The 26,904-nt window shown below is 48.3% G+C and overlaps 1 protein-coding gene across 1 annotated transcript in view; it reads left to right on the forward strand.

Annotated features, from left to right (window-relative positions):
* Positions 1-26,601, forward strand: part of MASP1 (MBL associated serine protease 1) — a 59,309-nt gene extending 32,708 nt beyond the window's left edge. Inside the window, exons 3-11 of the mRNA XM_056849420.1 lie at positions 1,387-1,564; positions 2,918-3,049; positions 3,795-3,991; positions 4,374-4,521; positions 6,487-6,605; positions 8,734-8,812; positions 19,140-19,277; positions 21,776-21,850; positions 25,718-26,601. Of these exons, the coding sequence (XP_056705398.1) occupies positions 1,387-1,564; positions 2,918-3,049; positions 3,795-3,991; positions 4,374-4,521; positions 6,487-6,605; positions 8,734-8,812; positions 19,140-19,277; positions 21,776-21,850; positions 25,718-26,601 (1,950 nt within the window). The remainder of the gene's footprint in view (positions 1-1,386; positions 1,565-2,917; positions 3,050-3,794; positions 3,992-4,373; positions 4,522-6,486; positions 6,606-8,733; positions 8,813-19,139; positions 19,278-21,775; positions 21,851-25,717) is intronic.
* Positions 26,602-26,904: the final 303 nt, after the last annotated feature.

Consider the following 26,904-nt stretch of genomic DNA (forward strand, 5'->3'; position numbering starts at 1 on the left):
TCCAAACGACAGCGGTCCCTCCCCAAACCCCCGCCCACCCCAGGCTCCCCCCTAAATCTCTAGGAATTTCCCAACCTGGAGTTGGCAACCCAAGAATAGACAAAATTATTTAATTAAAATTATCAGACTCCACCGCTCCAAACCATTGCTCTTAACCACAACACCATGATTTTTTGAAACTATGGTGTTGTGGTTAAGAGCGATGGTTTGGAGTGGTGGACTCTGATCTGGAGAACTGGGTTTGATTCCCCACAGCGGCGGAGGCTAATCTGGTGAACTGGATTTGTTTCCCCACTCCTATACATGAAGCCAGCTGGGGGACCTTGAGCTAGTCACACTCTCTCAGCCCCACCTACCTCACCGGGGTGTCTGTTGTGGGGAGGAGAAGAGAAGCTGATTGTAAGCCTGTTTGGTTGTTCCTTAAGTGGTAGAGAAAGTCGGCATATAAAAACCCACTCTTCTTCTTTTCTTGAGAGGTTGGGGATTGGTGTGAAACTGATCTGCTTCCATTTTATATCAATTAAGATTTTTTTAAAAATGGGTATGATCCAATCACAGTTAAGCACTTTCAAGTCCCACTGATTTCAATAGAAGAGATATAAGCCCTGAAATCAATAGGACCTAGATGTGCTTTTTACTTTATGCTGAACTCTGATCAATTGTTTTTATGTTTCCTTTTGTCTTCTTGAGTTCCTCCATAGGAAATGTGTGTGTGTGTGTGGGGGGGGGGGGGTTTGCCGGCAGAATTACCTCCACTTCCTATTGTTATTTTCTCTTTTTAGAAGGAAGGAAAAATAGAACTAGAGAGAAAGAAAGATACAAACATGGGCAGTAACGATAATTTCAAGTGGGTTCCAGGTAAAGGTGGGCCAGCCTCCCCCAAATTGGTAACAGGTTGAAAAAAAATGGAACAAACAATGTATTTCCATAAACTTGCCAGCTGAGGGTCAGGAAATTCTTGGAAATTTGAGGGTGGAGCCTCAGCAGGGTATAATGCCATAAAGCCCACCCTCTAAAGCAGCCATTTTCTCCAGGGGAACTAGTCTCTGCTGTCTGGAGACCAGTTGCAGGGGTGCCATCCTCCAGGTGAGGCCAGGAGATCTCCGAGTCACAGTTCATCTTCAGGCAACAGAGATCAGTTCTCTTGGAGAAAACGGATGCTTTAGGTTGGACTCTATGGCATCATACCTCATTGAGGCCCCTGTCCTCCCCAGGCTCCATCCTCAAATCTCCAAGAGTTTCCCAACCTGGAGCTGCCATCCCTACTCCATCCCCCATTGGTGGCCAGGAGGGACCTGGCAACCCTATCCAGGTCCCACCTGGAGGCTGGCAACCCTAATTTCCATCTTTGGGCCAATGGCCACTATTCTTTTGGGCTTCTGACAGGTTGAGTCCGAAGACCAAGACTTGGCAACTTTTTGTGGGAGAGAGGCGACAGACACGGAGCAAACCCCGGGCCAGCACGCGATCCTGTCTCCCAGTTCGTACATGAGCCTCACGTTCCGGTCAGACTTCTCCAACGAGGAACGCTTCACAGGTTTCGACGCCCACTACACAGCAGTCGGTAAGTGGCTCCTGTTCTGCAATATGGTCTCCCAGGCCTGTGGTTTTCAAACTTTCTCCTTTCAAAGAACATTTTCTACCGTCTCCACCAAGGAATACCAGCCCTGACCTGGATGGCCCAGGCTAGCCTGATCTCGTCAGATCTCAGAAGCTAAGCAGGGTCAGCCCTGGTTAGTATCTGGATGGGAGACCACCAAGGAATACCAGGGTTGCTGTGCAGAGGAAGGCACTGGCAAACCACCTCTGTTAGTCTCTTGCCATGAAAACCCCAAAAGGGGATCACCATAAGTCCGCTGCGACTTGACGGCACTTTACACACACACCACCAAGGAACTTTTTGCACCGTGGAGAAACCTGAGACAAATTCTAGGCTTGGGCACAGACTCATTTTGAACAAGGCTGAGCTTCTTGTAACTCACAATTACCCTTTATAATTTGAACGTGAGTAGGGTTCCCAATCTCCAGGTGGGGCCTGGCGTTCTCCTGGAATTACAACTGATCTCCAGGCAACAGAGATCAGTTCTCCAGGAGGAAATGGCAGCTTCAGAGGGGGGACTCCACGGCACTGTAAGCAGCTGAGCTCCTTCTTATCTGTAAGCCCTGCCCTCCCCAAGCGCCACCTCCCAAAATCTCCAGGTATTTCCCAACCCAGAGATGGCAAACCTAAGCACAAGTCCAAGAAAACAGCCCCATATCATTTGAGCATGACGCCAAGAAAGACTCTCTTGCAGTTGTAAGAAAGATTTTCTTGCAGTTGTTCCTTGCAGCAGAAGAGCAAATTCCACTGTACTTGATTTGGAACATGACCCGTGGCATTTCCAAACTTTCTGGGGGAACACTCATGGGGGGTGGGATTGCCCTTGTCGGAGTTCTTTTACAGCTTGTGTTGGCCCATTTACTTATTTATTTATTTAAAACATTTATATCCTATCTTTCCTCTTGGCTCAATGTGGCCTACAATAGTTGCACACTGATGCATTGCCTCACAGAAATTATACTGGCTATTGTTTATTTCTTCTAAGCAGGGTTTTTATTTTATATTTGCATGTAATTGCTACAAATTTTACATTTTAGATTTTTTGTAATTGACAGGTTTATATTTTAAGTTAAACCTTTACACTGCCACCATCTGCTCTCCCCAGCAAATGTTGATATTGACACCTTTCTCCCGGAATGAGACAGGAGCCACCATTTTCCAGCACTTGCTGGAGTTTCTGTACGGTCTTCAAGGGCCAGTCCCCATAAAGCAGGGAGCAGTAGTCATTCTTGCAGCTGCAAAAGCATGAGCGATGGATGCTTGGTCAACTGAGAATTTCCTGTGCTGATCTTGTGCTTCTTCCTTGATCCATTGCAGATATAGATGAGTGCCTGGAGAAGAGCGACGAGGAACTGGCTTGTGACCACCACTGCCACAACTACATTGGTGGCTACTACTGCTCCTGCAGGTTCGGCTACCTCCTCCACTCTGACAACAGGACATGCAAAGGTATCATCTGCAGACCACCCTTGTAGCTGGTAGCTGGCCAGGATGGATCTTGTATAGGGGTTGCCAAGCCCCCTGCCACTGACTACCATTGGGAGAAAAATTGAAGTAAGTTCTTACCATAGAGTTTCTGGAAATTCCTGGAGCTACCCTTTGTCACTTTGGGGAAGCTCTAGGAATCACCATAAACTCCATGGTAAGAATGTCCTGTAAATAGATGAGGCCTTATTTTTCTTTTTAAGTTTAATCATAGAGTTGGAAGGGACCACCAGGGTCATCTAGTCCAACCCCCTGCACAATGCAGGAAATTCACTACTATCTCCCCCTCACACCCCCAGTGACCCCCTACTCTATGCCCAGAAGATGGCCAAGATGCCCTCCCTCTCAACATCTCCTTAAGGTCATAGAATCAGCATTGCTGGCAGATGGCCATCTAGCCTCTGCTTAAAAACCTCCAGGGAAGGAGAGATCACCACCTCCCGAGGAAGCCTGTTCCACTGAGGATCCGCTCTGTTAGAAAGTTCTTCCGAATGTCTAGACGGAAACTCTTTTGGTTGAATTTCAACCCGTTGGTTCTGGTCCGACCTTCTGGGGTAACCGAAAACAACCTGGCACCGTCCTCTCTATGACAGCCCCTCAAGTACTTGAAGATGGTACTTGAATCGTAACTCAGCCTGCTGTGGTGTCCACGGACTGTTCAACCACGGACTGTTCAGTGGTCTCCCCCCTCCCTTTGCGCATGTTGCAGTGGAATGCAGTGACAATCTCTTCACCCAGAGGAACGGGGTGATCAGCAGCCCGGACTTTCCCAATCCCTACCCGAAGAGTTCAGACTGCCTGTACCGCATTGAGCTGGAAGAAGGGTTCTTCATCACCCTGCAGTTCGAAGGTGGCTTTGACGTTGAGGACCACCCAGAAGTCTCCTGTCCATACGATTATATCAAGGTGAGCTCAGCATGGAGGTGTCGTTCATATCCCTTGGCGATAAACGTTGGCAGGCGAGACGGAAACCGCCATCCCTTTGTCTCCAGGTTTTAAGCTAGAGGGAATATCCAGGTACCTCCACCCCATTTCTGGATCATATCCATAAATTCTGCAGCAGCGTATAAGGTTCAGCCCTGGACTGGAATCTCCGGCCAAAAGGCTCAGACCTCAGAAAGGGACCTTGGAGATCTAGCTGCATCCCGTCTGAGCAGATGGTCCTGGGCCAGGAGTTGCAGCACTCGTGCCACTCAATTTATTCCCTTTAAGCACTCTAATTTAGGAATTAGTAATTCTGACCATTCCACCTACCCTCTCTCTGCTTCTCCTCTGTTTCTTTTGGCAGATCAAAGCTGGACTTAAAGAGTTTGGGCCTTTCTGTGGAGAAAAATCTCCGGGACGCATCGAAACCAGAAGCAACAGTGTCCAGATCCTCTTCCACAGTGACAATTCGGGAGAGAATGGAGGCTGGAAGCTGGCCTATACGGCAATTGGTAAGCTTTTCCAGTACGATGTTCCTAGAGTGTGCGAGTTTCTTGTGGGTCTCCCATGTCTTGACACCACCACTGAACTTGGGCTTACAGATATAGTCAGAGCCGGCATTGTGTAGTGGTTGAAATGTTGGACTAGGATTTGGGAGACCCAAGTTCGAATCTCCACTCTGCCCATGCAGCTTGCTGGGTGACCTGGGGCCAGTCACACAGTTTCAGCCTAACTTACCTCACAGGGTTGTTGTGAGGATCAAATGGAGGAGAGGAAAATGATGTAAGCTGCTTTGGGGCCCAATCGGGAGAAAGGTGGGATATAAAGAAAATAAAAATAAATATAATATAGTCACATTAAGATGTTAAGTACATGAAGCTACGTGGCAATTCTAGAGTTGCCCACTTCCCAGTGAGGCCTGGAGATCTCCTGGAATTAGACCTGAGCTCCAAACGACAGAAATCAGTTCCCCTGGAGGAAATGGCTGCTTTGGAGGATGGACTCTGATATTATACCCTGCTGAGGTCCCTCCCCTCCCAAACTCTGCCTTCCCCAGACTCCACTCCCAAATCTCCAGGAATTTCCCAACATGGAGTTGGCAACCCTAGACCATATAAATCAAGAGCCTGGGTGCTGATTATTGGCTGTGTTTTGTCTATTTAGAGATACTTATACCCTGCTTTTCTCCCCAGTGGCGACCTAAGATGAGTCACTCTCAGCCTAACCTACTTCACAGGATTGTTGTGAAGAATGAAAGAGGGAGTGCTAGTAAGTAGGGCTGTCAAAAAAAAAAAATTCGGTACAGTTCGGATTCGGCCGAATTTGACCCTTGTGGGTTCGGTACGTGCCGAAGTCCAAACTCCCCCGCTTCGGATCCCCGGTAATTCGGGGGGATCCAGAGTTCGGGGGAAAATTCGTCCCCAGCGCGCCTTCAGAGGGATTCCCTGAAGGCGCACGGGGGCCCTTTAAACTGATCTGAGCCTCCCAGCTGGGAGGCGCAGATCAGTTTAAAGGGCAGCCCGCCCCCCTTCAGCGGGCTCCGCTGGAGAGGCTCGGGCTGTCATTTAAACTCATCTGCGCCTCCCAGCTGGGAGGCTCAGATGAGTTTAAAGGGCAGCCCGCCCCCCTTCAGCAGGCTCCGCTGGAGAGGCTCGGGCTGCCCTTTAAACTGATCTGAGCCTCCCAGCGGAGCCCGCTGAAGGGGGGCGGGCTGCCCTTTAAACTGATCTGCGCCTCCCAGCTGGGAGGCTCAGATCAGTTTAAAGGGCAGCCCGCGCCTTTCAGCGGGCTCCCCTGAAGGGGGGCCGAATTTGCCGAATTTATTCGCGAACTCCCGAACTCGCTGAATTCGGCCCCCCCGGTTGCCCGCCACTTTTGAGTTCGGATCCGTCCGAACAGAAAATCAACGGAATCAGGGGAAATTCGGTTGATTTTCAGTTCGGACCGAACCGAATTGACAGCCCTACTAGTAAGGTTACTAACTTCCAGCTGGGGCCTGGAGTTTCCCCAGAGTTATAACTGATCTCTAGACTATAGAGATCAGGTCCCCTGGAGAAAATAGCAACTTCGGAGGGTGGTCACTATGTCATACCATATATCCTGGGTGAAATCTTCCCCAAATTCTTTCCTCCATCATCCCCAAAGCTCCAGGAATTTCCCAGATTTGGCAACCCTGTGTGTAAGGTACACCACCCTAAGCATTTTGGAGAAGCAGAGGGGAGGGAGGGATAAAAAATGTACTAGAACTAGATGGATATGCTGGAGTTCTCTGTCCTTTTTTTGTTCTCTGTTAGTAGCTGTCACTGCCAGGAAGAGGCAGGTATTATTATGCTAAGCAACTTCCATGTGCCGGTAAGGCATTTGTCCTCAGCCCACTGGGAATTCTAGCTGCATTTCAATTCTGCTTTCTGCCTAACCGGATGTTGTGGGTTTTCTTCTTTCTTGCTCTCTCCTTATTTGCACTCTGGGGGAAAAAGGGGATCCGTGCCCGCTGGTGGAGCCACCACTCAATGGCAAAATCGAGCCCTCGCAGGCAACGTACACCTTCAAAGACCAGGTGGTCATCAGCTGCCACACCGGCTACAATGTCCTCAAGGTACACCTGTTGCGAGGAACAGCCTTTATTGGGAAGCAAAGTTGGGCTTCACAGTTTCCAAGTTAGCTGGTAGCTTGGGTTGGATGTGGAGTAGGTAGGGCTGCCAGCCTCCAGGTGAGGCCTGGCATAGGGCTGCCAACCTCCAGATAATGACTGGCAAACAGCACGATGGCTCAATATAAAGAATGTAACAGCAAATAGCAAACAACTAAACACACCACTAACAAACTACCAATAACCATACAACACACAGTGAACAAAGTATTACAACCATACAACACAGAGAGACAAATACAGCAGGTAGCAGTACATAAAGGTCTAAAATGACTTTGCTCATTCAGATGAACACAACTAGTAGAATACCCAAAGGCTGCGAGCCGTGCTTCAATGAACTTGAAAATCACCAGTTGAAAATCACCAGAACGTGTTCTCCGGATACAATTACACGTTTCGCCGAATAGCTTCGTCAGCCTGTGATGGATCAAAGGAAATGCACAGACTATCTGCTGCTGTACAATAAAAATAGTGTGCATACATAAATACATAATAAATACACAATAATACATAATCATATATAGCCTACCTGTGAAAAGCATCTGATGTGTTAAGACCACAAAGGGTTCAAAAACAAACGCTGCATGCTCCGATAGTGGAATCACTTTATAGAAGCGGAAACTTAGCAGCTATATGAAACACAGATGGAGACGTAAGTAACCCAGCCCTTGAATCAGTGCATCCTCATTTAAAGTGATAATGCCCTAGCAAAATGCTATGTCTTGATACACAACAGGAGGAAAACAAATTATACAAAACAGGAAAGGTCAAAATTTGTATTCAGACCTCTAGGGGATAGAGTCCAGAATAGAAAAATGAATTTCATTTCTTGTTGTAGAACGTCCGTTGTACATCCCTATAATTAAATAGGTGCGGATGATACTGCCAAAGCACAAAAAAAGTAAGTCATTCTTACTATGTCCCATCTCTAAATAGTTCCCTATTAATGGTGCCTCTTTAAATTTTAATCTTATGTGTGACCTGTGCTCACCTATACAGGTACGAACCGATCTTAAGGTGCGGCCTACATACATTTTTGGGCAGGGGCATAGTGTTGTGTATATCACATTTTTGGATGCACAGTTAGTAAATTGTCGCAAGGAAAATTTAAAGCATGTGGTGGTAGCACTTAAGTCCTTAATTGGAAGGCTAAGTGCACAGACTGAACATGAACCACATTTAAAATGTCCAGTAACTGTGGGTTGAAATGAACTGATGTATGCATCAGAGTGGGTCGAATAATCTCTAAAAGCCTGCGTTCTGTGTAATCCAAACGTAGGATGTATCCGGAGAGTACCTACAACAAGAAAAAAGTACTTGAATATCACAGCTCTTCATTTGGAAGCCTCCCTCCCACATCTCTAGTGTGAGGGGACTACTGTGCTATGGGAGGTGTTTTCCTCTGGTTCACTCCTTCACGTGCCCCAGGACTGGCCACTGGGACCTAGCTTCCAATGTTTCAGGACGGAACCCGATGAGCCTGCTAGTGCCAGTGCAGTTGACCTTATTCTGACCTTTTAATGCTAACTTACTAAACCAGTGTGTGTGGGGTTGGGGGGTGAGACAGTCCTGGGCCATATGTCCTTGCTAAGCCCAGGGCAGGAAGAGTGAACCCCAGAAAGAAAGAGGAGCTCCCCGATTACAGTAGAGGGGAGGGGAAACTCGGGCACAAAAGGAAACTGAGGAAGTTCAGATCTGGCCCAAAAGTCACCAGAAGCCCGCAGCTGCTTCTTTTCTTCTTCAGATTGCCAACCTCCAGGTGGGGTCTGGAAATCTCCTGGAGCTACAACTTGTCTCCAGACCGCAGAGACTAGTTCCCCTGGAGAAAATGGCTGCTTTGGAGGGTGGGCTCTATGGCATTATACCCTGCTGAGGTCCCTCCCCTCCCAAACCCCACCCTGCCCAGGCTCCACCCCCAGATTGCCAGGAATTTCCAAAGACTGGAGATGGCAACCCTGGCCATTTCCCCCCCTTCTACAAGCCTGCCTAGAAGCGGTGAAGTCAGGTCAGAAGGCAGATATGCCCCCACCCATCTGACACCCTTCCTGTCCGTCTTCTGTCTTCCTCTCGGCAGGATGACGTGGAAAGCGAAACGTTCCAGATCGAGTGCATGAAGGACGGGACGTGGAGCAGCAAGATCCCTGTCTGCAAAAGTAAGATCCCCTTTTCACCCCCCTGAGCCCTTTCTTAATAGCCAGCTTGCATGGCACCGGCCTAGGTGAGAGCGCTCCACCCCACCTCCCATCCAACGCCACCACTTCGTGGCCAGGTGAGAGCCCTTCTTTCTCCTCCTTGACCTGAGGACCGTCCCGTGGGTCTGCCTGCCTACGTGCGCAGTTGAACAGCTTTGTCAGAATCCTCCACGGAAAGATCCTTAAAGACTACTCACTTCGCCATCTAGCAAGCACCTGAGAAAATCTGCTGCTTTTTCAAGCCGTGCCTGAAAAAACTCCTAAGCCCCGAAGAGCTGACTTTAGTTAGGAGGCTGGTTTGGCAATAGCTCATCCCGCAGAAATCAACGTAACTCAATGCAGTATTGCCGCCCAAACAAATGGTTACCTGTGCCTATTTCACATAGTGTGGAGCAGTGGTTAGAGTACAGGACTAGACTTCTGGGAGGTCAGGGTCGGAATCCCTGCTCAGTCAGAACACTTGCTGGGTCACTTTAGGCCACTTATGGTGTCAGCTTGGCCTACCTAACAGGGTTGTTTTGAAGATAAAATTGGAAAGAACCATGTCCGCCTCTCAGAGGCCTTCAGAGGAAGGGAGGAGGAAACTGACAGATTGATATATCCATTTGCCATTGTTTGTTGACCTTTTGCTGGGTTCGGGGAGGTACTGGAAGCTAAGGACAACACTGAATCCTCCCCCCCAGAACCCCTGCAACTCTGGCCCAGCCTCCCTTCAGCTTTCGAGCCTCCACCAGGCGTCTCAGATTCTCAGCATGCATAATTCCCTGCCTGGGTAGGACTGCCAAACTCCAGGTGATGAGGGTGGTTATTCCAGATTCAGGAAGACAGAACGAATGGGCGAGAGTCTTTCTCTCTCTGCATGCATAAGGGTGGGTTCTAAAGATCAGAAGAGCTCTGCTGGATCAGCCCAGTGGCCCATCTATTCTAGGGGTGCCAGCCTCCAGGTGGGACCTGTAGACCCCCTGGAATTTGGGGAGGGGCCGTGGCTTAGTGGGAGAGCATCTGCTTGGCATGCAGAAAGTCCCAGGTTCAGTCCCCGGCATCTCCAGTCAAAGGGACCAGGCAAGTAGGGGATGTGAAAGACCTCTGCCTGAGACCCTGGAGAGCTGCTGCCGGTCTGAGTAGACAATACTGACTTTGATAGAGCAAGGGTCTGATTGAGTATAAGGCAGCTTCATAATTACAGCTCATCTCCAGACTACAAGGGATCAGCTCCCCTGAAAAAGCAAAAGAGGATGCTTTGGAGGATGGACTCTATGGCATTGTACTCCACTCAGATCACTCCCCTCTCTAGGCTCCATCCCTAAATCTCAGCTGGCAATCCTAACCACCCCCCATGCCCCACTGGTGGCCGGGGTGGGTAGGTGGGGGCGGGACATTGCAACCCTAATCTAGTCCAGTATCCTGTCTCACACAGTGCCCTCCCCTTTGTCATCTCTTTTCGAAACCAAAAAGTCCCAGACTCTGCAGCTTTTCCTCATAGGAAGGGACTCCGACCCCTTAACCATCTTGGTTTTGCCCTCTTCTATAATTAATCTATACATTAATCACCGGAGTAAGTGTGCCTCCCCTCCGTACAGACTGCATGGTTATTAACGGCTCTGGGTTTTTACCGGCTGCCTGCTGCATGCTCTCTCGCTGCCTGGGTGCTAACTCCTGCTTTCTCTCTTCTTGCTTCTCCCTGACCCCCTTTCCATCCTCCCTGCCTCTTCTTGCCTTCTCAGCAGCCACTGCAACTGAAGCAACAGACGTCAGGACAGAGATAAAGGAGGACGCAGACCAAGAGGCCAAGTGACGGCTGTGCCCGATGCACTGTGCCTTTAAGGAAGGTGCGGCCTCAGCCTTACCTGGGGGGCTGTGAAGGCTTTACCCTCAATCACCTTTCATGATCTCTGTGGAGGAACCTTGGCTCCTTTCCACCACGCTTGGGGGCCGGTTAACCTCTTCCTGCCTGGCATGCTGTTAAATGCAAGAATGATGACAGAGAAAAGCAGAAAGTAACAATCCATGCATGGCATGAAACAAAAACATTTCTCGTGGAACAAAATCACTCTTGATGGTGGGTGGGGGCCTGCACCGTACTTGGGATGCCTTCTGCAGCCCCCACCCTGGTGTCTCTAATTCGGTACACTCCAGCCCTGCCAGAATGAAACTGGTTTTGCAAGGACTGGGTTGTCTGGCTGTGGTTTTCTTGGTGGTGGGATTTGTTTCTCTTACTCGGTTTCAACTCTTTTCTGCCTTCGCTATTCTCAGGTCTGAAGTTTCTCCTTTATCATAGCATCATTCTCTTTATTCCAAAACTGAAGCAGCAGAAAAACAGATCTCAGGGGACTGTCTGGCCAACCTCTGTTAATCAGTGAACACGCTGATCCCTTCTTAAATTGTTTGTTTGCTAAAGTGAAAATTCCTTCAATCTGCCAACTTTTTTTGTCTGGGTGAGTGCCTGTACCTGACAGGCAGAAAAGAAGACATGAAGTTTTCTTTTCCTCACCTGGAGACAGTGATGGGGGAATCACCAGCAGAATTTCTGCATCTGAGAGACAAATGTTGTTGGCATAGGAGCCCTGCCAGACAAAAAGTTGGCAACCCTATTTGAATTTGCTTTATCCACGTGCACGCCACACAACCAGATATTGAAAGCGCTGAAGCAAACAACATTTCAAATAACACAGCACCACGCCTATCAGTATAGGAACACAACTCCTTTCTCAAGCCTGGGTAGTCTCAGCAGAAACCAAATTCCCTGGCAGAGCTTGGTTCAGGTTTGTTCACTCCAAGTGCCACCCAGATAAGAGCAAAGTTTTAAGTCCACAAACAACACAGGGAAAATTGTAACAGAGAGACTTATTATTCTCATATGCATATGCATAGTTTCCCAAATACTTCATGGGAGGGGCTGTGGCTCAGTGATAGAGCATCTGCTTGGCATGCAGAAGATCCCAGGTTCAATCCCTGGCATCTCCAGTTAAAGGGACTAGGCAAGTAGGTGATGTGAAAAACCTCTACCTGAGACCCTGGAGAGCTGCTGCCGATCTGAGTACACAATACTGACTTTGATGGACCAAGGGCCTGAGTCAGCATCAGGCAGTTCATGACTACTGTGATTCTCTTGTGTGAATGTCCAAGGATGTCCCTGAGTTAGAATCATAGAGTTGGAAGGGGCCAAACAGGCCAACCCCCTGCTTAATGCAGGATCAGCCTAGAGCATCCCTGACAAGTGTTTGTCTAGGAAAAGGGAGTTATAGCTCAGCACATCCTAGAAAACAGAAAAGTGGATTGAGAGGGGGACAAGTTGTTATGTCAACACTAGGGTCATCCTGCCAAAAATATACTGAAGGCAACTCTGACTTGTGGAAGCTTCATGGTGTGTTGGGTACAGCTGAGGTATCCTGAGTTAGATTGTTAGACCATCTGAATAGCAGCAGGTCACTGAGGCCCAGGGCAGAGATCTATCTTAATCTTTTGACTTAAGACCTTTAAACTGGGGAAGTCAGAGACTGATCCTAGCACTTCCTGCATGCAAGGAAAACCACTTTTCCACTTGGCAATAACTCCTCCCCATGGGCACATGGCATTATTATTATAGGGTATATGCTTTTTAAAGTCAAACCTGCCTTCATCAGGTATGAGAGTTTTGACTCTCAAAATCTTATACCTTTTATCTCTTGTTGGTCTCTATGGTGCTACTGGGTGCAAATCTGGCAGTCCATCATGGCTACCCTCTGAAACTGATGTGGAGTAGAATCTGAGAAGTGGGGCTGATTCACAGCCACAGATTCATCACTGTAGCATGAAGGGATGGCTTGCACATGCAAATAAAACATCAAAGGTTCAGCATTCCAGATAGGACACTTTCTGTTAGCCAACAGAAAAAGGAGACAGACCAAAGTTCATTACTGGAGCATGTGATCTGCATGCCGAAAGCTCTGGGTTTCGTTTCCAGTTTAAAGGATGTAAGTTAGTTGAACTAGAAAAGATCCCTTCCTGAGACCTTGGAGAGGCACTTCGAGGCAGAGTAGACCAGGGGACCTAGGTGTTGCCAGGTTCCTCTTTGCCACTGGTGGGAGGTTTTTGGGACGGAGCCTGAGGAGGGTGGGGTTTGGGGAGGGACTTTAACACCATAGAGTCCAATTGCCAAAGCGGCCTTTTTCTCCAGGGGAACTGATCTCTATCGGCTGGAGTTCAGTTGTAATAGCAGGAGATCTCCAGCTAGTACCTGGAGGTTGGCAACCCTAAGGGGACCCCAACCTTTTTGAGGCTGCAGGCACCTTTAGGCACCTTTGGCGTGGTGGGCACAGCCACAAAATGGCTGTCACAAAATAACTGCCCCAGCTTACCTTCACTCACAGAGTGAAGATCCTTGGACTGCAATGGCAGCTGCTGCCAAAGCAATGTTTTTTTAAAAAATCTGCAAAGCCAATCAAATCTCCAATGGCCAATCAGAAGCTTCACTGAGCCCAAAACCCCACCAGGTCCCCATCCAGTTTTTAATAACACTGGGCTGGCGCCAGCAAAGGTATCAACAAACACCATGGGGCCGGCGGGAATCATGTTGGGGACCCCTGGAATAGACGATGCTCAGCTAGATTGCCCCGTGGTTGGACTTTTTCTAGGTCAATTTTGTGTGATGTCAGGTCAGACGCAGGATGCCAATGGAGACGGCTTCACGAAGGACCGAGTCCTTAAAAGTGCAATCCGAAGCAAAGTCACGGCCTTCACAGCCCATTGAAGTCAAGAAGTTGAGAAGGATGTAACTCCGCTTGGGACTGCACTATAAGTGATGTGACCAAGGCTTGTTCAAGATCCCACAATCCTCCCACAGAACAGGCAGGGCTGCACTCGGCGTGCCCACATCAAAGCCTGCCTTCCTAGCTGACAGACCACAGTTATGAGCTGTCCCTAATTCACAAGTTATCTGGATCTTCCTTGGCACGCTCACCAGCACAGTCAACCATCTTACGGCACGGACCAGAATGTGGGAGGTTTGCACGCTCCCATGTTTTGAGTCACAAAACACGGTGGTGTCGAAATACGATTCTCAGACTCTCAATAGGTGTCAAAGCTAGAAAAGACTTTTAAAAATTGTGTGACTGTTCTGATTCCTGGGGCAGACAAGGGGGGAATTGCCTAAAACTGAGCCTCGATTCATGCTCATTTTTGAGAGCATCGTAAGCTGCTTCCTGTTTTTCGTCATTTTTACTGTTTCTCTTAGTGCCGTTTACCCAGTTTGCTCGGCCTTCTTCATTTGCCCACACTGGTATTTAATCCGATTCATGTCGGTAGTTTAATCCCACATGATCTTGTCCATGATAACATGATACAGCAGCCTTTTTTAAAATGATGCGCCAATTGCAAGAAAAAATTAAATTCTCAGCTAAGGGGATTGCGAACAAGGAAGATCGAGGGGCAGTGAGGGCAACCAAGAAAAGGTGGCAAAGGTTAGGAGACAAAGGGAGAAAACATATCCAGTAGCAACAATTTGTAGGGTTGCCAACCAATCTCAGGAAAATGCCCCTTTAACAGAGGCTTAGGTCTTTTATGTGTGGCTGTTTCACTCGCCGTCACCCCTCGATGGCTAAAATACACGTGTGAGTTCGAGCGTTATGGTTCTCCACCAGCCATCTGCAGATGGCGGAGGAGGAAGCAATACGAATGCACCATCTGCTTCAGAGTGGTCGGCTCCGTTCAGTCGGCGAAGCAAAGCCCCAGGATTGCCTGAGGACGCCTCAGAAAGAAAGGCGTTCTCCGCCTCCTTCCCCAGCTCCGTGACACGCTGGGGACCATCTGTTTCTTTTGGCTGAGCTGATCGATGCGGCCCCTTACGTAGGAGAATGCCGAAGCATCAGTTACTCAGTAGTGGGAAAGGATGCTTAAAAAATAGTTCTCACTGCAGTCAGGCATTGCCTGCAACTGGCAGGAGGTTTGTGGGGCGGGGACATGGAAGAGTCACAGCGTTGCATGTGCTGCTATGTAACTTTGGGGGGGAACCCGCAAGTGACATAAGGTAGCTCTAGGAATTGCTGGAAACTCTACGGCAAAACCATAAAGTTTCCAGCAATTCTTATTGCTGCCCTCTGCAACTTCTGGGTTTTCCCCAGAAGTTATATAATGGTGTATATAACACCACATTTTAAATTTATCTCTGCTGCTTGGAGCTGCGGCTGGTAACAGGAGCTGGGGGTGGGGAATGCCCCACTTCGACCAGGGGACTGGAAGGTGAGGGGTGTGTTGCCGCTCACAACCATGCACTGTTTCTGCAGCTTCTCAATCCTGACATTTTAGGCTCCCTGCGTCTGTCCAATGTGAAAGTGGTACAGGGTATGTTAAGGAATTAAAATGGCCCAGGAGCTGTGGAGGCTGATTCTCCAGGGTGCCAGCCAAGAAGCAGGGGCTGCTTGGCTCTGGCCCAGTTAGAGATGATGAGTTGAGCATCCTCTGAGTCCCTGCCAGCATCTGTGGGGCTCAGTTCCCATGGCTCCTGTCTGCCAGATACCCTCTAAATAGGGTTGCCATCAGGACAGGTGAAAAATGTCCTCCAGTCTCTTTATCTGAGGCTTAACATCTGAAAATGGGCAGCTGAAGCTTTTCATGTTGTGGAGGTAAATTACATCAACTGGTAAATAAGATCACATTGAGCCTGTATTAAAGGGAGAGCACTTTTGGGAGGGGCAGGCAGTTGTCATCCCTAAAATCCTAAAAAAAACCCACTTTCCTAGGAATATGTTCCATTGAATAAAAATGAATTTACTTTTGACATAGACCTGCAGAATCAACTCCAGGCCCGTTCTGTGCAGAATTTGGTCCACCAAAGCCAACATAATGACAGTGGGCTTAGCCTAAGTACACCAAAGGGTGTGCACAGACATAGGACTTTTATGCACGGGCTGTTTCCCCAAGTATTTCAGGGCTTTGTTTTCATCATGCATGTATTTCCCGAACTTTAGAAGTCATCTCGCTCTCTTCCTGGCATTTTGTGGATGTCATTTTACCCCGAGTTTAATGTCTGCCTCAATCTCAAATCAAAAGCTGGTCCTGTGCATACGTACAATTTGGGGTTTTCTCCCCATGCCCGTTCTCACTTCTTCCTCCCACTTGTCTTTCCCCCTCATCCAACTCTTCCCTTCGAAACTGGAATACTATGAGGCTGCTTATTGGTCAGTTTCACAGAGAGTGTTGGTCAGTTTCAGACCTCGGCCTGATGGTGCAGGGGTTTTTTTTAGTTTGCCACTAGTGAGAATGCTGAAATAATCACAAACAACCTATGTAGCTGCTTATTTGGTCAGTTTCACAGTGAGTGTTGGTCAGTTTCAGAACCCTGTGCAGAGAGATCTGAGAATTCCAAGGCAAATACTGTGCATCAAAAGAGCAGCATATCCATTGGAAACAACCCTTGCATAAAAGGCCACACACAAGTTGATCCATGGGCTAGAGTTGCTAGCCTCCAGGTGGGGCCTGGAGATCTTCCAGAATTACAACTGATCTCCAGACTACAGAGATCAGTTCCCCTGGAGTAAATGGATGCTTTGGAGGGTGGACTCCATGCCATTATACTCCACTGAGGTCCCTCCCAAAACCCTGACCTCCTCAGGTTCCCCCCCAAATTTCCAGGAAATTCCCAAGTTGGACTTTGGCAACCCTACACGTGGGCCCACTCTGCAAGCACACTCACCATGTTTTGTTGAAATGTACGCTCAGCTCTGCTTTAGAAGAAGCCAACTATGCACAGTGCTGATTGGCTGGAAATGGTACCGTCACTAACCCAACTGCCCCTTCACCCCAGAGCAGAAGTCTTTCAAAGGAGTACCTATAGTATGTAAGAGCAGAACCTTCAATTTGTGGACAATAACTCTTCGACTGCAAAATGGTGGGGGGATTGGGGTTGGCAGCCCCATGAGGGGGCACAGCCTTAGTCTTTCTCAACCTGAAGTGTTGTGGGTGTTAGTCTGGAAACTCATTCCAAGCTTTACACTGGATCTTCCATCCAGAGGTGAACAAACTGAATGCAGAAATTGAGGAAGATCACCTTTTAGCCTGATCTACACACACACACACACACACACACCTCTTGCACAACCGCTTCCCCAGTTTTCTTTGGGCACGCAGCAAAATCTTATCAATGAGAAAAGCACCAATCATAGCTATCCATCTTGTACTGTCCGGATAGTCCCCTCTTGCTGGATGGGAGTTCTGTACTTCTGGAAAGCCATGTGGAAAACTGACCTCACCTCCACGGCCTTTGGTATCATTTCCCGCACTTTCCAGTCATTATTTGCACTTCCCAAAAATGCATTCTGTAGTGGGAAAGGGAGGGGAATGCAGTTAGCAGGCAAGAAAAATCCCTTTCTCAGCAGAAAGGGGCCTTCAAAATGTGTGAGAACATCCCGAACTTGCTTAAGAAATCAGCATTGGAATTCTTTTTTTAAAAAAGGAATAAGATTGTTTATCATCCTGATCTTTCCTATGCAGTCACATGAACACATGAAGCTGCCTTATACTGAATCAGACCCTTGGTCCATCATAGTATTGTCTACTCAGTCCCGCACAAGAGATCCAGTTGGCATCTCTTATACTTCAGTTAGCTAAATTTCAGCACTATCGTTAATATTAGCCTGGGGCTGAGTAAACGCAGAGAAATATCACAAGGCCACCCAGCAAGCTTCCAGGGCAGAGTCAGCATTCGAATCCAAGTTTCTCAGAACTTACTCCAGCACTTTAACCACTACACCATGCTGGCTCTCATTGTGAACTTTACCAACAGTCCTTACCTGATTGATACTGAAATGAAAACAAATTTAAAGTAGGTTAGTAATCTTAACGCTGGTGTTCCTTAGGTGTGAATTAATGCCATTCCGTATGTCTCACCTCCTTTCACAGGTTCCTGTGCTCCTTACACCTTCCCCTTTTAATTAGAATCCTTCTTTCAGACTGTCAACCACCAGAGTAGCAAAGCTGCATTGATTTTTCCACTTAGGAAGCACAGCACAGTGCATAGGATTCTAGACCTGGGGTCCCCAATGTGGTACCCAATGTGGCTCCATGGCACCCGCTGACACCTTTTCTGGTGCCAGCCAAGTGTTTTTAGGAAGTATCTGGGACCAGGTAAGGCTTTTGCTCAGCGAGGCTTCTGATTGACTAGTGGAGATTTGATGGGTGTTAAACTGTGGCAATCTTTTGTGGCTGGCTCAGCCTCCTGCAGCAGCCGTTTTGTGGCTGAACCCACCATACTGTGCCAGAATGCCAAATGTGCTGGCAAGCTCAAAAAGGTTGGGGACCCCTGTTCTTGGCTGTGTTTGGAGGGCAATTAGGGTTTCCAGCTCTGGCCTGGAAAATTCCTGGAGATTTGGGAGGGGAGCCTAGAGATGGTGGAGTTTGTGGAGGGAAGGGACCTCAGTGGGGTATAATGCCACAAATGGCTACAATTTGAACTGAGTTAATCTCAGAGCAGACTTTAAATCTGTGGCAAAACAGCATTGGGAAAACCTGAGAAAAGCATGGGGTGGGCACGAGGTCAACTCTAAGGGATGGAAAACTCATGCATATCTCCAAGGAGCTACTGAGTCAGTCCGAGGGCGAACGTAAGTCAAAGTACCCATGCATAAAAGACCATTTCCAAAGCAGCTATTTTCTCTGGGGGGGATGGGGGGACGGATCTGTCATCTGGGGATCAGTTGCACTTCTGGGAGATCTCCAGGCCCCACCTGGAGGATGGCAACCCTAGAAGACTTTGCCCTTCACTGGCAAGACAGAAGCACTCAATGAGAGATAGGCAACAGCAAACTATAGTTACAGTCAAAAGAAAACCTGACTGACTGCCTTTTGAGGAGTCTGGAGGGGTTGGGTTTCTCTAGGTTCTACTGGGACAGAAGCCAAGGAAGGCCTCTCTTCTAATCCCATCTCCCCAGGTTCAACCCCCAAATCTCCAGGAATTCCCTGGTGTTGGCAACCATGGGGCCTGGACCTCTGAAAGGAAGAACTGTATTGTCCCTTCCAATGGGCCACAGGGGTCTCCTCCCAGTTCTGGCCATCAGCAGAGCAGGTAAGAGTTGCCAACTTCCAGGTGAAGCCTGGAGATTTCCTGGAATGACAACTGATCTCCAGAGAACAGAGATCAGTTCCCCTGGAGAAAATGGCTGCTTTGGAGGGGGACGCTACGACATTATATCCTGTCCTCCCCAGGCTCTATCCCCAACATCTCCAGGCATTTCCCAACCCAGAGTTGGCAATCCTAGCTGGGATTTATCCTCATGAGGCTCTCTGAATGTTTCCCTTTTCTGCTGGGCTTCTCCAGTGGCAGATTGCAAGCAGCCGCCTGAACTGGAGCACGGCTTCGTCACTTTCTTCACGCCGGACAACCTGACCACGTACCAGTCGGGGATCCAGTATTCCTGCCAGCATCCCTACTACCAGATGGTTCCCAACGTCACAGGTGAGACCAGCTGACTTTGCTGAGGCAACCTTGTTTGCCTCTCCGTCCCCTGCCATCACCTTGCATGAAGGTATACGTAATACGTAAGGTACAGTAGAATCATGGAGGTCTAATAGTTATCACGACTACTAATCATTGGCAAATGATGAATGGGCATTTAAGGGCAGGTTTTGTAGGCAACAGAACTACCGGGGACACCAAGTTTCATGTGAGACAAAACTTCAATCCTTTAAAATCCATTGTGTCGGCTTAGGCCAAGCTCACACCAACTACACGTGTGTTTTTCTTCCTTCGTCCTGAGCGACACAGTTCCTCTGAACTGTTTGTCTCAAACACAAACCACAAAAGTGCACACCATTTCTGGCCTGAAACCTCTCTTTGCCACTGAACATGAAAATCTGACACAAACATTTTTAAAGTTGCTTTGCTGCCATCCAAAGAAATATTCCTGGAGTGAATTCTCAAATTACTACTTTTGCAGGGGTTTCCATCTCAGCAAGCTATGGTGTGTGTTGATTGGCTAGTGCCCATGTCATCAAACCAACAAATTTCTCCCTTCAAATCCTCAGAGGAGTTATTTAAAATATTAATGTTTTTCCTTGGGTAAGGAGAGCGCTGATCTGGCACTCGACTCACATGTAAGGATGTTGTGGAATGCAAGTCCCCTTGGTAACAATGACCTGTCTGTTTTACCCGTAGCATAGGAGACACAGTACTTGAGTGGCATTTTTACAAATACGTCACCTTTTCCTCCTCCAGGGTCTGAAGGACTTACTAGCATTCCAGATTTGCTTCGGACAATGGCTTCTGTAAGGGGATTGTTGACTTTTGCTTTATCTGACAATAACGTTTGGCATGTCTGATGCCCAAGGCTGTTGGCTTGATCTCTCAGAATCCTACATCATCTCATGTGCACTAGGTTGAAGGGAACAACATTGCTGTATTGGGGGAAGGGGGGACCCTAAATCAACAGCAGCACCTTATCTTTTGCTCAGGCTCAACTAAATAATTACAAAGTAAAGTACAAGTTTTCAGATTCCCCCAGCTAGGTTTTCAGTGCACAAAAAAAAAAAAAAAGGAAAGGAAATTCGTAGCCTAATGAAAACGCCCCAGCATCAGCAGTTTGTCGCCTTCTTAATATAGGGACCAGGGGGTGACGAAGCCGTAATTAGATGGCGCTAGTAGACACATTCCATGACGCGCTGAAACCTATTGTGATTCAGAAGCCGAAAAACCTCCTGTCTTTGGAAATATAAATGCCAGCGTTTAATCAAAATCTCCCCAGCACTGATCAGAATTCACACATCCCTTTTAAGGCAGGAAAACACATGATACTCCTCATATTAACAAAGGTGGGGATTAAATTTAGTAGGTGATGCATTAGGAAAAGGTTCAACAGAAATGCAATTTGATACAATTACCCAGGGGACAGAGAACTCTTGTGAGCATGTCCCATTAGAAGGTCATCTTCCTTCAGCTGCAGAACCCCTTTTCTGACGTGGTTGAATTCAAGTTTCTAGGCAGCTGTGTTGGCCCATTTGAAATAATCTAGGAATCAACAGTTACTGGTGGTGGAAAGGGCCATTCAAGTCACACGTGACCAATTTTAGATTCTCGTGGTGTGGGGACAGTCTTTTTTTTTTTTTTGCTTACGAAACACTGAAAAGCATCGTCAACAAGGACCGTACTATGTAATAAAACAATCATTCAAATAGCAATAATCCACGCTGATGCAGCACCCTATAAAATATGCGACAAAAAGCTTGCATGCTGGAGACGAGTGTAGTCAAAATGTGTCTGCAGCGTCACCTGGTGGCATAATTCATGTTATAAGAACATGAACACCGGAAAAGCCTTGCAGGATCTGACCAGCGGTCCATCTATTCCAGCATCTTGTCTTACACAGTGGCCAAATGGTTGCTGAGAGCCATCGTGGTGTAGTGGTTAAGAGCAGCGGACTCTAATCTGGAGAACTGGGTTTGATTTCCTTCTCCTCCACATTTGCAGCAGACTAATCTGGAGAACCAGATTAGATTCCCCACTTGCAGCCGACTGGGTGACCTTGGGCCAGTCACAGTTCTCTCTGAACTCTCTCAGCCTCACCCACCTCACAAGGTGCTTGTTGTGGGGAGTGGAAAAGAAAGTGATTATAAGACGCTTTGAGACTCCTTTCGGTGGATAAAAGTGGGGTATAAAACCAACTCTTATCTCAAAGGGCCAACAAACAGCGCATAGAGGCCAATGCCTTCATTGATGTAGCCTCCTGGAACTGATATTCAGAGGTTTACTGTCTCTGAACGTAAGAGGTTCCCTTTCGTCCCCATGGCTAGTAGTCACTGATCGACCTCTCCTCCATGAATCTGTCTAATCCCCTTTTAAAGCTGTCTATGCCTGTGGCCATCACTATGTCCTCTGGCAGCAAATTCCACATTTTAATCACTCTCTGTGTAAAGAAGTATTTCCTTTTATCTACATCTCCTACTTTGGTCCCTTCCCAGGAATCTACGCGTGTGATGCCAGCGGGGTTTGGATCAGTGCCGAGTTGGGGACGCTTCTGCCATCTTGCCAACCAGGTACCAAAACTTCACGGATGTAACCACAACACAAACTATGGCAGAACGGTGCAAGATGATGCAAACTTTTTGACGTACGCACTAACATCCTTCAGGGCCAACTGAGAGCCACACTAGGAAGTAGAAGAGGTAGATTCTACTCTAGGAAGTAGAATCCGGACTCTGCTAGATGTAGCTAGATTCTAGACTCTGGGAAGGAGGTGAGTCTCTCTGTGGCCTTCTGTAGTACCACATGCAAGCTTAGCCAGTCTTGAGACAGGCGTCGTGTGGCAAGTTCGGGAGAAATTTTGTCAAAATGAAGTTACCTTTTGGTCCTCACCTACCCAGCTTGTTCTTCAAAGGCAGTGGAGCAAGGGAATGGCGTCAGGCGTGGGCAGTGTGATACAGTTTCATAGAGCGGAGGCTCTTGCTCAAGATGATGCCACCTTTGGGGATACCAGAGGAGCAACCCTGTATAAGATAAGCATGCCCAGCGCTATCTCTGCGGTGTTTCCACCCTGTCGTGTTTTTACCCTGCCCTACCTCCAAGGTGCTCAGGGTTGAGGATGTGGAGATTTCCCCTCCTCCATTTCAGCCTCACAACTACCCTACGAGGTTGCTTATGCAGAGAGGGTAATGGGTACCAGGTAGAGTTGCCAACCTCCAGATGGGGCCTGGAGATCTCCTGGAATTACAATTTATTTTCAGACTACGGAGATCAGTTCCCCTGGAGGAAGCTGCTGCTTTGGAGGGTGGGCTGTATAGCATTATACTCTACTGAGGTCCCTCCCCAAACCCTGCCCTCCCCAGGTTCCACCTCCCCAAAACCATCAGGAATTTCCCAAACCAGAGTTGGCAGCACTAGTCCAAGGTCACCCAAGGAGCTTGACATTTAAGCAGAGATTTGAACTGGGGTTTCGTTGGTCCTAATGTTTCTCTGTAACCAGTACACCCCTGAGGTAATTCAGGATAGACTTGACTTACCTATTTATTATCATCTTGGGATGTAAATATTTAGAAAGCTACGTGTCTGGGTCCATTGAATTTTTTGTGATAATCAAAATGAACAGAGAACAGATAAAAACGAGATCACGATGCAAACGCTTACCTGCAGCCCGCTTGTGTGTTCCCCTGCCACGGGGCAGGAGTCTTTGCCGAGATTTCTCAGCTATTGCTGGTATCAGGCCTGGATAAACAGACGGTTGGTTGTGAGCCAACCATCTGGGAGGTCTCTCCAACCAAGCAGGGGCAGAATGTCACTCCTCAGTAAGAAGGAAAACTGAATTTGCAGGAGCATCTTTTTTTCAAGCATGCTGTATGCGTTTGCAGAAAGTTTACACAAACGTTTACATAAAAGTACAAGTTTGCTTTTGCGTCAAACATCAGCTCCGCCACGCGCTCTCTCCATCGTGTCTGCTGCTCCTGGTACTGATAGAAGCCAGGCGGGCTGGCAGTTCCTGGGGAAAGTTTTGAGTTTTCCCAAGGTCAGAGGGTGTTGGCCAACAGCAAGGAATTCGCTGTGCTTCAGTTCTCCCTGAGCCAAGCCGGCTGCCAATGGCCAAGAATCCTTCCTCCTTCCTTTCGACATCTGCTCTGGGGCAGATCTCCCATTTGCTTTGACACAGGAGCAACAGACCGTTTGGGGGTTTTTCATGGTCTTTCTAGACCTAGGCTGCAATCCTTTGCGTTCTTACTTGGAAGCGAATCTCTACTTATTTCTCGCCAAACGTGCCTGCGTCATTAGTCATTATATACTAATGTCATTAGTCATTATAGTCATTATAGTCATTAGTCATTATATACTTTGTGGGGCGGGGATCATTCCATCTGTTTGAGCACCACTCCAAACATGGTGTTTATGTGTGTGTGTGTGTGGGGGTGTTTGTCTGTGATTTGGCCTCATGTGCATTTTTTAAAGCTTAAATACCTGGGCTGGGATCATGGTGATATTGGTTCAGAAAACTGGCATTAAGGAGGTTTTCCACCACAGTGTTGTCCAGGTTCTAATTCCCCCTTCCAAAGTGGTTGTTTCCTCCTTGGAGGAACATATCTCCGTATCATATCCCACGTTTTCAAATTTGAGATAAAACTGGTCTCTCAAAATGCAGGGAAAATGTGGGGAAATGCAGGGGGAGAGCAAGGCGACCTCTGACGGTCAGAAATGGCACGCATACACAACGAAGACCCAAAGTCGTTGGAGGGGAGATGGCGAGGGCAAACGCCATGCATAAAAGACCTGAGGCAGCTGACAAATTAAAATGCACTTAGTAAAATCATATTCCAAAACCATTAAAACCAACCAAAAAACAACAACACACCATTAAAACATTTAAAACCAGAACTAAAAAGACATACAAAGGCATATTCGATGACGTTGGCACCTTTGTGACCAAGCTACTGAAGCCTTTTACGTTTTCAAAAAATCCAGATTCTGCAAAGTGTTACAGCATAGACCCTTTCAGATTGCAGTTGGTCGGTGACATGATTTTGTTCTAGCGAATTGTGGCTGCTTCGGGAGTCTTCCCCCCCCCCCTCTACGTTTGCGTTCCTGGGAAAATTTCACTGTAATCTGCATCGCGAATATATCCTTGTCCTATGAACAAAACTTATCCATTTTGAACAGCCCCCAATGCCAAAGCTGGGTGAGCAGAGGGGCATCACTCATCGATTGGTCTGCTGTGGACAATGTCCCATGCCAAACCTATACCCAAGTCAAAGTTGGGCATTGGTCCTCTCCCAAAGGTCTCCTGGAAGGCGTTCGAAGGTCTGAAAAGGCTCCAGTCTCTTCCCCGTTCCCGATATGCTAGAAACGGTTGTCTATATTCTGTTTCATTGCCAGCCTAGGCTGTCTCCGAAGAATGGGCAGGTTGTGCGGCCTGGTGACAGGACGGGCCTCACCGTGCATGTTGGTGGGGGGAGCGAGGGCGCTCAGCCACTCCCCATTTCAGCCCCACAAAGGTATTACGGATTTTTGAGGGAGCAATGATGGACGGCATTGGACGGTGTGGGTGCATCATTGCCGGTAGATTATGCCATGGATCACAGCTCCTGCAGGGCGAGGGAAAGGAACTTGGAAGGGAAATTCTGAAGATACATTTTTAGGGGGAGAAATCCTCAGATGTGAGTCTTAAAATCTATAGAGAAAGACGGACAGACAGACTGCAGTCCTCAGATGAGAGAATAGATAGATAGATAGATAGATAGATAGATAGATAGATAGATAGACAGACAGACAGACAGACAGACAGACAGACAGACAGACAGAGCGACAGGGATCTATCAGGGGTCCCCAACATTTTTGAGCCTGCGGGCACCTCTGGAGTTCTGACACATTGCGGTGGGCGCAGCCACAAAACGAATGCCACAACAGGGGGAGACAGCCACTAAATGGCTTCCATAGCTCACCTTTGGCCACACCGTGAAGATCCTTGTGCTGTGGTGGGAGCTGCTGCCCAAGCAACATTTTTAAAAATCTGCACAGCCTAGCAGAAACCTTGATGGCAAAAGCCCCACTTGGGTGCCAGGAAAGGTGTTGAGGTGGGCTATAGATGAATGTAGATGGAAAAAGACGTCTAGGAGCAGACGAGAGTTTGGGACCTCTAGCCCAGCAAAGTAGCATGGCCAGGATGCCATTTCTAGAGGGCAAGGAGCAGGGGCGGGGTAATTGTCTATTCTACCACCTCTCTTGCAACCCCTCTATCCTGCCTTGTAGAACTAACTGTAGCAAGCATGGCGGGAATGTTTCTAGCATCTGGGCCCAAAACACATCTAATCTGATGAGAGCAGAAACCTGGCATAATCTACTAGAGAGTCACAGTTGGGCTACATTTTTGGCACAGTGGCCAGCCAGGCAGACTGACCGTCTGTTCTATTATCTTCTTTCCCCAGTTTGTGGTCAGCCAACTCGCCCGCTTCCCACTCTCGTCAAGCGTATCATCGGTGGGCGGAACGCAGAGCCCGGCTTCTTCCCATGGCAAGCGCTCATCGTGGTGGAGGACATGTCCCGGGTGCCTAACAACAGGTGGTTCGGCAGCGGCGCTCTCCTTTCCGAATCCTGGGTGCTGACCGCTGCCCACGTCCTCCAGTCCCAACTCCGGGACAACACCATCATCCCGGTCTCCAAGGAACACGTCACCGTCTACCTGGGCCTCCACGACGTCAGAAACAAGATGGACGCCGTCAACCGGACAGTAGAGAAGATAATCCTCCACGAAGCCTTCGACATCCAGAACTACAACCACGACATCGCTTTGGTGAAGCTGAAAGAGAAGGTGGACATGGGTCCGTACGTGATGCCGGTTTGTATCCCGCAGTTGGAACACGAGCTGGAAGGGCCTCAGCCCAACACGCTGGGCCTCGTGGCCGGCTGGGGCATCTCCAACCCCAACGTCACCGTGGACGACGTCTTCAGCTCAGGTCTGAGGACCCTCTCGGACGTCCTACAGTACGTGAAGCTGCCAGTCGTGCTTCATGCCGAGTGCAAGACAAGCTATGAGTCCCGGTCGGGCAACTACAGCGTCACCGAGAATATGTTCTGTGCCGGTTACTACGAAGGCGGGAAAGACACTTGCCTCGGAGACAGCGGGGGAGCATTCATCATCCAAGACCTGGGCAGCCAAAGATGGGTGGCTCAAGGACTGGTCTCATGGGGTGGACCGGAAGAATGCGGGAGCAAGCAAGTCTACGGGGTTTACACCAAAGTCTCCAACTACGTGGACTGGCTCCAGCAGCAAACCGGATGGACATTCACGGATCCCGGCCTGAGGAGATGAACTGAAATGAGAGACCAAACAGAAGACAAAGAATGGCTTCTCATCTGGAGCCACAGCTGCACCAAAGCACCATTTCCTTGCAAGCACTCCGAAGGCCTTTCTGGACCATAATATATATATATATTTCACAGCACAAAAGTACAATGGCTTTGAAAGGAAGAGCACTCAGTACGTCTGTTGCTAGGGTTGCCAACCTCCAGGTTAGACCTGGAGATCTATTTTTACAACGGATCTCCAGACTACAGGGGGTCAGTTCCCCTGGAGAAAATGTCTGCTTTGGAGGGTAGATTTGATGGCATTACT

The sequence above is a fragment of the Euleptes europaea genome, chromosome 5 (assembly GCF_029931775.1).
Source record: "Euleptes europaea isolate rEulEur1 chromosome 5, rEulEur1.hap1, whole genome shotgun sequence".
NCBI lineage: Eukaryota > Metazoa > Chordata > Lepidosauria > Squamata > Sphaerodactylidae > Euleptes > Euleptes europaea.